This window comes from Mobula birostris, chromosome 2 (assembly GCF_030028105.1).
Source record: "Mobula birostris isolate sMobBir1 chromosome 2, sMobBir1.hap1, whole genome shotgun sequence".
In the NCBI taxonomy this organism is placed as follows: Eukaryota; Metazoa; Chordata; class Chondrichthyes; order Myliobatiformes; family Myliobatidae; genus Mobula; species Mobula birostris.
Genome location: NC_092371.1, coordinates 165,688,379 through 165,703,996, shown reverse-complemented (window position 1 = coordinate 165,703,996; position 15,618 = coordinate 165,688,379). Strand labels below are relative to the sequence as shown.

Below are 15,618 nucleotides of genomic sequence, written 5' to 3'. Positions count from 1 at the left end.
GAATTCTCAATCTCGCAATTCATTTTAGTAAATTATCCCCAATTACGATTGATATGTAATGTCTGTCCATGGCCTCCTCTACTACCATGATAAGGCCAAACTCAGGATGGAGCAACAACAGCTTGTATTCCATCTGGATAGCCTCCAATCTGACAGCATAAACATTAATTTCTCTTACCATAATTTCTCCCAACTCCCTCTTTCCCTTTTTCTTTTCATTCTCCATTCTGATTCCCCTCTTTCCCCTTCTCTTCTCACCTCCCTCTGGTTCCTCTCTTCCTTCCCTTTCTTCCATGGTCCACTGCCCTCTCCTATTAGTTTAACATGGAACAGTACAGAACACAAACAGGCCCTTCAGCCCAGTATATTGTGCCAAATCAGCTAAAAATCAAATCAAAAACACCCAAACTCTAATCCCTCCGACCTACACCATGTCCATATCCCTTCATCTTCCTCACGTCTATGTGCCTATCTAGATGACTCTTAAAAACCTCTAATATATTTGCCTCTGCCACCATGCCAGGTGGCAAATTCCAGGTGTTCACCACTCTCTGAGTAAAAGAGCTTACCCATCACATCCCCTTTGAACCTACCCCCTCTCACCTTCAATGCTGGCCTCTGGTATTAGACATTTCTACCCTGGGAAACAGATACTCTCTGTCCCTGTTTATAAAATTATGCCTCACATAATCTTATAAACCTCTATCAGATCTCCACTCAGTCTTTGCTCTTCCAGAGTAAACAACACAAGCTGGTCCAGCCTCTCATGATAGCACGTGCCCTCTAAACCAGGCAACATCCTGGTAAACCTTTTCTGCACCCTCTCCAAAGCCTCAAAGTCCTTCCTATAGTTGGGCAACCAGAACTGTACACAATACTCCAGATGTGGCCTCACTAGAGATTTATTAAGTGGCAACATAACCTCCTGATTTTTGAACTCATTGCCATGATTAATAAAATAAAGCCTTCCATAAACCACCTTAACCACTTTATTGACCTGTGTAGCCACTTTCAAGGAGCTATAAACTTGGATTTCCAAGATCTCTCTGCTTAGCAACACTGTTAAGGATCTTGCCCTTACGATGTCTTCTTGCTTTTGCCCTACCAAGGTGCAACACCTCCCTGGGTTAAACTCCATCTGCCATTTCTCTGCCCACATCTGCAACTGATCTATATCATGCTGTATTTTTTGCCAGTCTTTTACACTGTCCACAATTCCACCAATCTTGATATCTTCCGCAAACTTACTCACCACTCATCTACATTTTCATCCAGGTCATTTATACCCACCACAAACAGCAGAGGTCCCAGCAGAGATCCCTGCAGAACTCCTCTAATTATAGACCTCCAGCTAGAATAGGTCCCTTCAACCAACCACTACCCAGAGGACTGACAAGTGGCTAATGTTGTACTTCTATTTCAGAAGGGAAGAAGTGAAAAAAAATCCAGGAACTATAGACTAGTGAGTCTCACCCTTGGTCAAGGTCTCAGCACTCTCATCTTTTACCTCCTCCAGTTACCTGGGCTAAATCCCATCAGGCCCTGAGGACTTGTCCATCTTAATACTCATAAGGAAGCCCAACATTTCTTCCTCCTTGACCTCTAAAAGCCCTAAAATATTTATACACTCAGCACTGATCTCTTGGTCCTCCATATCCTCTACCTTGGTAAATATTGAAGTAAGATACTCATTAGATTAGGTTAGATTAGATTCAACTTTATTGTCATTGTGCCGAGTACAGATACAAAGCCAATGAAATGCATTTAGCATCTGACCAGAAATGCAAAGAATAGTGATAACTGCGAATAAAAAAAGTGCTACAGCACACAAATATAAAACTACTGAGACAGTACAATATGGATGCAATATTGCTTAGCGCTGTGATGAGAGGTTCAGCAGTGTCACAGCCTCAGGGAAGAAGCTCTTCCTGTGCCTGCTGGTGCGGGAGCGGAGGCTCCTATAGCACCTACCGGATGGTCTCTGCATCCAAACAAATGTCCCCCCTTTATCCTTGTGGTCCCACCCTCTCCTTACTTATTTTCTTGCTCTTGATGTATGTCTAGAATCCCTTGGGATTTACCTTAATCCTACGTGCCAATGACTTTCTACGGCCCCTCCTGGCTTTCCTGATTCCCTTCTTTAGTTCTTTTCTGGCTTCTTTATAATCCTCATGTGTTTCATTTGATCCTAAATTCCAAAGCTTTACATACTTTTTTTTTCTTCTTGACTAAATTCATCACCAGTCTGGGCGTCCAAAGTTCTTTCATCTTTCCATCCCCGTCTTCCTTCCAACAGGAACATACCTTTCCTGACTCTCCGCAGTTGATCCTGAAGCACCCTCCATGTGATTGATGTGGACTTGCCAGAGAAAAGGTGTTGACAATGAACTCTTTTTAGTTCCTGCCTGATGCCCTTGTAATATGCCCTACTCCAATTTAAAACTCTTCCGCAAGGGCAGTACCTATCCTTATCTAGAGCTATCCTGAATGTTAAAGAGTTGTGGTCACTATTCCCTAACTGCTCACCCACAGATAGGTCAGTCACCTGGCCAGGCTCATTACCCAACATAAGGTCCAGGACGGCCCCTCCTCTCGTTGGACCGTCCACATATTGATTTAAGAGACCCTCCTGGATATACTTAAATTCTGCCCCATCTAAACCTCTTGCATTAAGAAGGCCCCAGTTTATATTAAGGAAGATGAAATTCCCCCATGACAACAACCCTATTATTGTTATACATTTCCTTAATCTGTTTACATATCTGTTCCTCAATGTCCTGGTGGCTAACAGGGGGTCCGTAGTACAATCCCTTCAGAGTGATTGCACCATTCCTGTTCCTGAGTTCTACCCAAATAGACTCGGTGGCTGAACCCTCCATTATGTCTCCCCTGAGTGCAGCTGTGATATTGTCCCCGATTAGTAGTGCAACTCCCCCCTCCACAACTTTTACCTCCTCCTCTATCTTTTCTAAAACTTCGAAACCTATTACATTAATCACTCATTCCTGACCTTCTCTTAACCAAGTCTCTGTAATGGCCACAACATCGCAGTTCCATGTACTGATCCCTGCTCTAAGTTCATCACCTTTACCCATAATACTCCTAGCTTTAAAATACACACGCTTAACATTATCTGACCCATTGTACTTGTTATTTTGATTTTGCCTTTCAATACTTTCCCTGACATAACCTTCTGGTCCAATCCTTCACTTACTGACCTGGTGCTCTGGTTCCCAGCCCCTTGCAAAACTAGTCTAAATTCACCTGAGTAGCACTAGCAAACCTCCCAGCCAGGATATTGGTTCCCCTTCAGCTCAGGTGCAACCCCTCCCTCTTGTACAAGTCACCCTTCACCAGAAAAGATTCCACTTTAATTACTCTTCTGTCCTTTACCCCTTCCATGTATCCCCTCCCCCCACCTGTCTTTCCCCTTACTTTGTCTCACCTATCATCTGCCAGCTTGCATTCCCCCTCCCCACCTCCTTATTCTGACCTTTGCCCTTTTCCTTTGCGGTCCTGATGGAAGGTCTCAGCCCAAAACATTGACTGTTTATTCCCGTCCATACATGCTGCCTGACTTGCTGAGTTTCTCCAGCATTTTGTGTTTTGCTCAGGATTTCCAGCATCTGCAGACTTGTGTTTACTTACTCAACAATAAACTCTTAAATAAAATTCAGGGATTAGAGCTTCAGCCACTGGGACTTAATCCTGACTTTTGATGCTCTCCCTGTGATGGTGCTGGTTCTAACTTCCTTCCATATCACAAAGCTGCATGAGTTGGCCTCTATAAATAGTTCTGGTGTGCAGCTGAGTGATAGAATCTGAGGGTTGTCTATCACGCAGGCCATCATTGAGCAGATCACAAGTGATTCATCTTCAGACTCTGCAAAGCTTTTCCATTATCTAGAAGGCACTTATCAAAAGTCTGATAGAATAACCGTCTGGATCTCTACAGTGCCTACAACAAAAACGCTCGACAGGTTCCAATTGACTAGGTTAAAGTAGCTCAAATAACCAGTACAGCATTTATTTCCTCATAGTAACTTTCTCTACTGCTTCCACGCCGTCTAACACTGACATTCAAACATCTTCAGCTCCACTTCACTTATCACATTCCCCACCACCTGAAACACAAATGAAGCGAGTAGACAGTAGTTTCTAAGTCACACGTTAATCTGAGTGTAAAATATTTTGTTATGCCTTCATTGCTGAAGATCTCCCATCCCACCAGCACCATGAAATAGTTTCATCATTGGGCTGCAACACTTGAAGTAGGTACACCACCACCTTCGGAAAGGCAACTAGCAATGGTTAATAAAGGTTGGGCTCATCAGCAATTCTGACATCAGGTTAATGAGGATCAACCAAAGGTAGGAAAAGACCATCAAGCCTTCCATTTCATCGTTCAGTGACTGAAAAAATATAAACAAATATGTCTAATCTCTTCACCGATAAATTTCCAATTATTAGCTCTTATCGAAAAGACAGGCAATTCTCCCCTTCCCCCAATAAGATCAACAGATTGTTTTATGTACACTTGAATATACATTTCTGACCTCTTCAATTGCTTAAAAAATGTCACGTTGAATCAAACAATAACAATACAGTTCAAGATTCAAGATTATTTATTTTCATTCTTCAGAATGCAAGTGTAAAAGGAGAACAAGATGATTGTTATTCCAGATGTGATGCAGCATAAAAATAAGTATAAGACATGAATAAATATAAAAGCAATTCTAAAAAAACAATGTAGAAGAACTGTTGGGTGTGGCCATATAATACATGAGATTAATTTGTATAGATAGACCGATTGTATGTGCATTAGCTGTAGGAGTATCTGTACATAAGGTGACTCTGACAGGAAATGATAAAGTGACTCTTGGCAAGAGGAACTCTTCTGGGTAGCAGCAGGGCATATAAAATCACAATAGGAGAGTGTCTAGAGTTGGTATGAGGTGAGGACTGTAAGTGTTAAGTGGCAGTGGATGGGGGGATGAAGGGTGCTGAGAGGCTTGGAGAGGAATGGCTGATGTGGATGTAGTGATGGATGGAAATGAGTTAACAGTTGCACCTCTATAGAATAAACAGCAACACATGAACTGAGGAGTCCTTGTAAGACATGGCAGCAGAATTAGGCTCATGGCTGATTTAATATCCCCTTCAACCCCATTCTCCCGCTGTCTCCCCGTAACCTTTGACACCCTTACTAATTAAGAACCTATCAACCTTCACTTTAAATATATCCAATGATTTGGCCTCTGTGGCAATGAATTCCACATATTTGCCACCCTGTACTTATTGAAATACATTGTGGAAGTATTGCATGGTCCAAAGATTTCTGCAATATTATACTGGTTTACTCTTATTTTAACCTCCATTTTCTATTCTTGGATGTGAGGTAAGTTCGGTTTACTTCATTATGGAATGAATTTGCTTTGCAATTTACTATTACCATGAATGTGATGTAGTTACTGAAGTAGATTTATAATAAACTGTGTGTTCTGATCTTCAGGATTCTGCCCAGGATTTGGCTTGGTAGTTGTCCGCGACAAGTAGAGCATGTGACCATCAAACTTAAACACGAATTGGGGGTGACTGCAGTAATGAATTTTCAAACGGAGTGGGATGTTGTGCAGAATTCAGCTGGATGTAACCGCAGACCAGAACCAATGAGACCCGAATTCATGATGGAATTGTACAAAGATGCTGACATTGCCTATGTGTGGATGCCAACTCCAGATATGAGTACAGAAGGTGAAAAATTATTCATTTTGATTAACTATTGATTAAAACACGATCGTTTTTAGTGGGGGGGGGGGTGGTGGCACGGTAGCATAGTTGTTAGCATTAATGTTATTACAGTGTAAGCAACCCAGGTTCAATTCCACCACTTCCTGTAAGGAGTTTGTACACTGGTTTGACCACATTGGTTTCCTCTGGGTGCCCTGGTTTTCACCCACATTCCAAAGGCATACAGGCTAGTAAATTAATTGGTCACAAGAGTGTAACTGGGTGATGTGGGCTAATTAGGCTGAAAGAGCTGTTACAATGTGGCATCTCTAAATAAAAATAAAAATATATAAATAATAACCTGCAAGATAAAAAAGTGCAACACAAAAATAAGCTGACTGAAAAACAACAACCTGCATTTACATAGCCCCTGTAACATGGTAAATCAACCCAAGGTGCACCACCAAACATACTGACACTGAATCAGCCAGCAAGATATTAGGAAACATGAATAAAAGCACAACGAGGCATGTTTTCCAGGACCAAACTGGCTAATGTGATGGGGCATAATTTTAAAGTGACTGGAGGAAAGTACAGAGGTACTCAGAGGTACAGTTTTGACAAAGAGAGTGTTGGATTAGTGAAATACACTGCCAGGGGTTGTGGTAGAGGCAGATGCATTTAAGAAACTCTTAGATGGGGGGGGGAAGGGGGAGGGAACGTCGTTGTGTTGGGCACGTGGCCAAGTGGTTAAGGCGTTTGTCTAGTGATCTGAAGGTCGCTAGTTCGAGCCTCAGCTGTGGCAGGGTGTTTGTGTCCTTGAGCAAGGCACTTAACCACACATTGCTCTTGTGTGTGTGTGTGAGGAGTGGCACCCCACACAGACTTCCAATCGGCACCTTGTAAGGCATGAAAATGCCAGACACAGGCCTCTCATGGTTTGAGTCGACGTTCCCCCCTTAGATGGGAACATGCATGATATAAAAGTGGAAGGCCATGTAGGAGGGAAGGGGTAGATTGATCTTAGAGCAGGTTAAAGGTTTAGCACAAACTAGTGGACAGGTGTGCCAGTACGGTGCTGTACTGTTCTGTGTTGCATGTTTTGAAAGTGCCTTAAAAAGGAAGATTTGGTTATAGAATCTTGATAGCTTCGGACGGAGATGGTTGTTGGCACAAGGACCTCAGGCCATCAATGAGCACAGAAATGTTGCATTCTGTGGAATGTTGACTCCATCGCTGAGATTTGCTTTATAAAACAGAAGCCCTTCTCAGAAGTTGATTGCCAGTCTTGGCAATCAATGGGGCTTGAAGAAATCCAAAATCTCAGGCAGAGAACCCACAACTGTTACTGGAATGTCAGAGCAGTGCAGGGGAATCTTAATTAAAGAGGAAACGTGAGGCAAGGGTGAATACAGGGGCACTCCTACTTAACCTGCCCCCAGGAAGTGTTGTAGAGGTACTTATCTTCTCTATGAAACTATCCTCACCTCCCTTTTACTATACAGTTTCAAAGACAGGAGGCCAATCAGGGTTACCCACAGGCTGCAGGTTACATTTAAGGCTGTTATTATGAAAATACCTCTGGCTAATCTACCTACATGCAGTTGAATCGGTTGAAAGCATGTTTGAAATCCTTAAAATTCAGTTATTTTGATGGCATGCCTTTATTCTGATACTCTACAGGCAGGGTGAAGATGCTCCCTCAGGCAGTTTACTTGCTGCATGGTTTGCTAGAGAATGGCCACACTGTGTATGTACATTGTAACGCAGGGGTAGGAAGATCGACTGCCACTGTATGTGGGTTCCTGATGTACATCACCGGTTGGAGTCTAAGAAAGGTCCAATATTTTGTGACTTCCAAGCGACCTGCAGTTTACATCGATGAAGAGGCTTTGATCCATGCCAAGAATGAATTTCATCAAAAATTTGGACATATTCGTTCTTCTGTGTGTCACAATTGTTAAGAGTACAACTATACCTTGGCACAACTACCCTTTGAAGGATACAAATTGTTTCTTGCTTTTAAATGAATGGCTTTTTTAATGTTCATTTTAGGACAGCACAACATGAACAACTAATCCCTTGCAAAAATTCAGGTAACTTTAAAATGTGCATGCTATTTAATTCTGAAACATTTTGGTGTCGTTTTAAGAATAGATGGTGATTGCAAGCAGGCTGTGGTTTTTGACCTAGGATGTTGGATGGAAACTGCTTATTGCTAACAAACTCCTCCAGAATGATTATTGTTTAGTTACCTTGACCCAGCTGGTGGCATAGTGGCATCAGCGCTGGACTTCGGGACGAAAGGTCCCAAGTTGGAATCCAGCCAGCCGGCTCCCCTGCACACTTTCCATCCATGCTGGGTTACGAGCTGGTGATCTCTTTGGAAACTCACCTGGCAATGGAAAACCACTACTGTAACTTGCCTCGAACCTGGTTCCCCACTATCTCAGAGAGGCATGGAGGGAAATCGTCCGCTAATCGGAGAAACTCCGGATGCGACATACCTTTCCTTTTCCTTAGTTACCTACAAATATCAAAATAATCTCTAGGCCACACATTATTCCCTGAATGAAGTCCTGCTTGATAACAAATCGTTAGGATCCTTTCTTTTATAAACTGATCTTCATTAGAAAAACACGCAGACTTTACTCAGTGGAACAATTAATTCAGCAAGCTTGGATTGAGAGCAAGACATTGGTTGTGCTTAGCTTAAGAAACAAACATAACAGAAGACAACAGATTAATTATCCACGATACCAGATGCTTAGAGTTTAGACCATAAGACATATGATCTAATTCTGCTCCTTTGGCCCATCGAGTCTGCTATGCCATTCAATCGACTTCATTCTCCTGCCTTCTCCCCATAACCTTTGATATCCTGGCTAAGCATGAACATATCAACCTTCACTATACTCAATAACTAGGTCTTCCACAGCCATCTTTGCAAAGAATTTCACAGATTCATCAACCACTGGCTAAAGAAATTCTTCCTAATCTCTGTTCTAAAGGGACGTCCTTATATTCCGAGATTATGCTCTCTGGTACTAGACTCCCCCACTATAGGAAACATTCTCTCCATATTCACCATTTATGCCTTTCATTATTTGATAAGTTTCAATGAGATCCTTCTAAACTCCAGCGAGTACAGGCCCAGAGCCATCAAGCACTTTAGACAATAAGCCTCAACCCAATTACTTGATATGGCACAAACTCTTTGTTATCACTTATTCATCTCCTTACGTTTCAAATATATTTATGTCATTCATTTTAACTATTTGAGCTATCATGTTCTACACCGTTACCAGCTTTCTTTTTAAATCCCCTGTTGAACTCACCAATGATAACCATTTCATCTCATTTTCAAATTTCTCCATGACTTTATACCCTGTATAAAACAGCCTTATTCATGCCTCATATTTCAGCTGCTGCTTGGGTAGCAATTTTGTCAGGGATATGGGAGGAGGAATGGCTTTGTTCATCCTCTTAGCCAGAGTACAATGGGAAAAGAAGTGAATCAAATCTTTTAAACTGTGCAGCATTGTGACAATATGCTACTGCTAAATCACACTGTAATTAAACTAATTTTAATGAGAATTTCCAGATCAATGTTGATTTTGAATTCAAATATCAAGTCAAATTAAAAATGAAAATAGACTGAATATTTCATCCTGATATGTCAAAAACAAAATATGCTGCTCGGCAAACATTAAAAGCGTGGTACTCAAATATAGTGCATTAACAGCTTAGATGCAGTTCATTGAAATAAAGGTGGATTGTATTTGTTTCAAATCTTATGTATAATCAATAACTGACCATATGCAATGGAGAAGATGTGTTCATTTTCAACAACTCTAAGTTTAGTTTTATTTTAAGTTAATTTGTTGCCAAATGATTCTACAAACGTATTAGAACTATGAAGCCTCAAATCCGGCCCATTGAGCTACTAAGGTAGCTGGTATACGGCTCATTTTTGAACCAAATTTTGTCTCCAGTGCAACCTTTAGTATGTTACCATAAGACATGGGAGCAGAATTAGGTCATTTGGCTTGAGTCTGCACCACTATTCAATCATGGCTGATTTATTATCCCTCTCAACCTCATTCTCCTGCCTTCCTCCATTTTAAATATACCCATTATTTTCCCACAATTAAAAAAGGGCATTTTTGATCTATTATGCCGGTCAATCCTTGGCTAATCAATATGACAAATTGGACTTACGTAGCTGCTTTAACCAGGGAACACACCAAAAGGTGTATAAAAATTTGCACAGGCACAAAAGATAGGTAAATACCTAGTTTTTTGAAAGAAGGGGAGGGAAGTTAGGAGATGAATTCCAGAGCACAGGACGTCAACAGATGGTGGTGTAACCAACAGCAAGGGAACAATGATAACAGGCAAGGTTCAAAGAGCCAAAGTTGGTGGAGTGCTAAGAGGCAATTTGCACAGCTGCAGGAGATCCCAAAATAGAAAATGGTTTGTAAAAAAATAAAGCACAAATATTCTAAAATTTAGTACCAATCCTCGTGCTTCTCTTTATCAAGCACAAAGTAAACGCCAGGTGTTAAAAGTTCTTAAAATTATGAGGGTATTTTTGTTCTTTGATTGTTAAAGATCTTGAGTGATTAATATCAAGGTGCTGAAATTCCTGGCAGCTTGTAACAGATACACATCAGGTGCATTCCCAAGTATCAGGAGGTGATAATCAAATGGACCATTTTGCAAGTTAGGACACAGGCAGCAATCTTTTGGTTGAGGTCATATTTACTGAAACAGAGGCAAATTATATTACAGAACTCATTTATATTAAGACTTGGAACAGAAAGTACAAACCTACAAAATGACACAGTTTTCATTAGGCTTGATCACACAGACACTGTAATTAACGTAATACTTTTCCTCCTATAACAACCTTCATGCTTATGATTATCAATAGTGAAGTAAACTTCCAAATGAGAGAAAAATCAAATAAACCAGGGGTAAATCAGGAAAGGATCTTACAAATTCCACTTGATCCCTACAACAGTCAAAACAAGTTGATGACAAGTTATTATGTAATACATCAAACTCATCTGTTACTTGTGATCAACTGACATCAGCCCTTTCTATTTGCAGCAAACCTATGCACGCCAAAAGAACCAGCGTCTTGCTTAATCTTCTGGAATAAAAAGCTGCCAGTTAAGCTAGTTATGGTGTTATTTCTTCCTCCATGCCCTCTGACTCCTTTATGGTTTAATTCAAACCACACTTTGCCAAGATGGGTGGATAGAAGAATATATGGCTTTGACTGGTGTTCAATGCTACAAAAATTAAAATGCAGGAATTCTTCTGCACACATCTCAAACACTGATCAATTGGTATTTTTATCAGGGCAAGCAACAGCTCAGCAACATACTTGGGACAATGTTGGCTGGTTAGTTACAGGATAGGTTATTCAGATAAGACCCAAGTTACACTTTTAAGGGAGACAAATTAGTTTGAAGGAATTTTTCAGTTTTAACTTTCCCATTTTTTCCGCACTCAAATCTCACAGCTGAAACTTCTGCCTATACTCATATTGCTACTTTTTCTCAGGACAGATTTCAGCTTTTGGCTGGAAAGGGATATACCATTGAAGGTGCCTCACTACAATGCTGTAATTCAATCTCAGCTTCCATAACTTGCATTCTATTGTTTTAACTGTGGAAAGAAAGAAAGAAAGTAACTTTTATTTATAAAGTACCAGTCTAATTTGTATGCTCAAGAAACTGGAGTAGGGCATGGAACTACAATTACATAGCTGATACACGTTGAATGTTCTAGGTGATGCCAATTGAGGTTCTGTACCAGCTGGACATGTCAACCCAAGCCTTGAAACATCTGAGTTTTCTGACCTCCACTTATTTCAAAACATTCATGGAACACAATGACTGACTACTTTTCCTCATCATTTGCTATGGACTTCAACTCATCTCTCAAAAAAAAAAAGAGCATTATGGAATCAGTGTAATTGACCACTGTTCATTTCAAAACGTGCACCTTCAAAGATCAAAATAGGTTTCAAAGGCACAGATGCAATCCAATAGCAGAGCAGCCAAGCAATCCATATATACTCAGGGTAGAAAACAGAATCTTCTCTTTAGGACCTTTAGTTATAAAGGCTGTTGATAACCATGTAAATGATTGCCAGCCCCAAGGATTGATAGTTATTTTACTTAAACTGGCTAAAATAAGCAACAATCTACTCATACGAATAAACCTCAAGGTAAATTATATCATACTGCAGCCCTAACTTGGTGATGCAATAGTTACAATAAAATCTAGCGGTTGTGAATGCAAGTCTACCCCTGAAACGACCATGTTATCTATACTGACAATTCAGTGCAGTACTGAGGGAAGGATGCACTGTCAGAAGTACTAGCTTCCTAATGTGTTTCTAAACTCAGGCTGGGCCTTTGTTTTGGAATGAAGTAAGATGACCCCACAGCACGATGAGAGTGACCAACTCTCATTTGAATCCTGGTTAACATTTATCCCTTAATCAACGCGATCTAAACAGATTTCCTACCTATTTACCTCATTGTTTTAATTAACCAATAGCTCTCAAAGTATAACAGCTTGTTTTGGGAGTAATTAAAACTACTTAAATTAAAAAAAAACACTTTAGGGAACCTCAAAGCAATTTACAGGCAATGAATTACCTGAAAATGATAATGTTGTAAGCAGCTTACACAGAGCTGCTCCCAAAAATAATGTAACAATGAACACTTGATTTGCTTGTTTTTGAGTATTAGTGACCAGTACAGTATGATGACGTACACCTGAGTATACCACCAAGCTTCCGACGTGGAGGAATGTGTTCCCATCTGAGCCAATACATGACCTGCAAAGGTGGATGACCAAGGGTTTCAACAATGGAACAGGGAAGTTTTAGATACTGTATTAGTGTTTACTGCAAAATGCTTTACTTAGCTTCAAGGAAGCTATCATCACAGTTTCAAATAGTCAGTCTCAACACAAGTACAACATTCGTAAATGCTGGCAATGGATTGGGGAAAAAATTTTAATCTAAAAATCTCATTTGCTTGACAATTCAGTACACAATCTTTGATCATGCTTGAAAAAAGCAGGATATCTTCAAGTAAAATTGAATTAAAAATTAAGCTTCAAATATTTTAAGATACATTTACATGGCTTACAATTTATAAAAAATTCAATATAAATAACATGCAAAACAAAATGTTCTATCAGTTGATAAAATTTTAGGTAAGAGAATGCTCAGGTCCTGACGATGATTTATAAACAAAAAGAGCTGCTGTAACAGGGTGAATAGACTGGTATTGTGGTTAAAAGGTATTGACATTTACTCCAAAAATCATTGCATATAAGGTCATATCACCCCAGGAAAATGAGGCATTGGAACACCTTCAACTGTACAAACTATGCAAGGCAATTGGCAATAGAAACTGTCCATCAGAGTAGAATATACTTGAGTAAAGTTATGTTGTCTTCCTAAAGCCTTTCAAAATTGGATAGATGTTTTCAAATGCTTCATAGATTTCCGCACGAACTTTGGCACCTTTAAAATAAAAAAAAATCATGCTTTAATTATTAAAAGCACTGAGTTCAAGAGATGGAAATTATGTTACGGCTTTATTAAACTCTAGTTAAGCCACATCCAACAATCTCTTTGACCCACTATTGTTAGGAAGGAGGTACAGAAACATCAGGAATAGGACTGCCAAACTGGGTTACAGCTTCTTCCCCCAGGCTGTGAGACTAATGAATACCCTGCCATCACTGAGGTCTCATCACTAGGAGAGCAAGCTGTTTACTGTATTGGTTACCTGTGGTGCACACTTCACATGTAGTTTGAATTACGTTAAATTATTTGTGGTAATATTCTGTTTTATGTGCTGTATGTGTGACATCTTCAATGTGGAGGCACCATGTTCTGGAGGAATGTTGCTTCATTTGGTTGTATATATGCAAAGTGAGATGGCAATAAACTTGAACTAAAGTACTGCATTCATTTCTGGTCACTGCTTTATAAGAAAGATGTGGAGGCTTTGGAGAAGGTACCAGGCATCCTCTGAGAACAGATTTGATGGGCCAAATAGCCTAATTCTGCTCCATAACTTATGCTTAAGAGGGCATGTGCTACAAGGAGAGGTTAGACAAACATGGGTTGTTTTCTCTGCAGTGGCAGAGGCCGAGGGGAGATGATATCAGTTTATAAGATAAGGAGCATAGACTAGAGAGTCAGTATTCCACCCCCGCCTCCCCGAATCAAACATCTATAACACACTTTGTCTAAAACATTAAACAAATGTGATGGGGTAGGTTCAAAGGGGACGTGCGGGCTAAGTTTTTTTTTTTACACAGAGTGGTGGGTGGCTAGAATGCACTGCCAGCAGTTATAGGAGGCAAATAGGATAGAGGTGCTTAAGAGGACTATGTTTTGGCATAAGAGATTAATTTAGTTAGGCATTTAATTAGTTCAGCACAATATCGTGGGCTGAAGAGCCCGTTTCTGCGCTAACCTGTTTTATGTTCTAATGCCATATTCTTTGATATTCAAAAATTATCAATTCCTATTTTCGAATATATATGGCCACTACACTTCCAAACCAAAAAAAAGAGATTGCAGAATGAATCCTAACCTTCCCTGGGAGATGAAAAATGGGCAAAGCATTATAGGTGGAAAATGTTCAGAAGACACAAGCTATAGAGAAGGACAAATAAAGTAATATAGTGGCATTTCTATTAAAGAGCAGTATCAGGTTGGTAGGTAGGATGGAGAAGTGACTTTTAACTGAGCTAACCTTGCCAAGTGATAAGTCATTAGGAAACATAGCCAAAGGACCAGACAAGATGTATCTCAGGCTACTGTGGGTGGCACGGGAGGAGATTGCTGAGCCTCTAGCAATGATCTGTGCATCATCAATGGGGACGGGGGAGGTTCCCGAGGGTTGCAGATGTTGTTCCCTTATTCAAGAAAGGGAGTAGATATAGCCCAGGAAATTATAGACCAGTGAGTCTTACTTCAGTGGTTGATGAGTTGATGGAAAAGATCCTGAGAGGTAGGATTTATGAACATTTGGAGAGGCATAATATGATCAGGAATAGCCTGATTGAATTTTTTGAGGATGTCACTAAACACGTTGATGAAGGTAGAGCAGTAGATATAGTGTATATGGACTTCAGCAAGGCACTTGATAAGGTACCTCATGCAAGGCTTATTGAGGAAATAAGGAGGCATGGGATCCAGTGACCTTGCTTTGTGGATTCAGAATGGACTTGCCCACAGAAGGCAAAGAGTGGTTGCAGATAAGTCATATTCTGCATGGAGTGGTGTGCCTCAGGGATTTGTCGTGGGACCCCTTCTCTTCGTGATGTTTATTAATGACCTGGATGAGGAAATGGAGGGATGGGTTAGTAAATTTGCTAATGACACAAAGGTTGGAAGTGTTGTGGATAGTGTGGAGGGCTGTCAGAGGTTACAGCGGGACATCGATAGGATGCAAAACTGGAATGAGAAGTGGCAGATGGAGTTCAACCAGGTTCATTTTGGTAGGTCAAATATGATGGCAGAATATAGTATTAACCTAAGACTCCTGGCAGTGCAGAGGATCCGAGGGATCTTGGGGTCCAAGTCCATAGGACACTTGACTCTGTGGTTAAGAAGCCTTACGGTGCATTGGCCTTCATCATCTGTGGGACTGAGTTCAAGAGCCGAGAGGCAATGTTACAGCTATATAGGACCTGGTCAGACCCCACTTGGAGTACGGTGCTCAGTTCTGGTCACCTCACTACTGAAGGATGTGGAAACTATAGAAAGGGTGCAGAGGAGATTTACAAGGATATTGCCTGGATTGGGGAGCATGCCTTACGAGAATAGGTTGAGTG

At 40.6% G+C, this 15,618-nt stretch overlaps 2 protein-coding genes across 5 annotated transcripts in view; one reads left to right on the top strand and one right to left on the bottom strand.

Moving 5' to 3' along the window:
* Window positions 1-15,618, top strand: part of epm2a (EPM2A glucan phosphatase, laforin) — a 35,353-nt gene that overhangs the window by 18,555 nt on the left and 1,180 nt on the right. For 2 of the 3 annotated variants that reach the window (XM_072250822.1, XM_072250840.1), the window contains 2 exons: window positions 5,513-5,754; window positions 7,414-12,368. In XM_072250822.1, coding sequence (XP_072106923.1) covers window positions 5,513-5,754; window positions 7,414-7,694 — 523 coding nt within the window. In that variant the 3' untranslated portion in view covers window positions 7,695-12,368. Of the gene's footprint in view, window positions 1-5,512; window positions 5,755-7,413; window positions 12,369-15,618 lie in introns of those variants that run through there. The other variant, XM_072250831.1, reaches the window with a different exon arrangement.
* LOC140193679 (TATA-box-binding protein) overlaps window positions 10,486-15,618 on the bottom strand; it is a 38,162-nt gene continuing 33,029 nt past the window's right edge. For both annotated transcript variants that reach the window (XM_072250845.1, XM_072250851.1), the window contains exon 8: window positions 10,486-13,288. In XM_072250845.1, coding sequence (XP_072106946.1) covers window positions 13,209-13,288 — 80 coding nt within the window. In that variant the 3' untranslated portion in view covers window positions 10,486-13,208. The remainder of the gene's footprint in view (window positions 13,289-15,618) is intronic.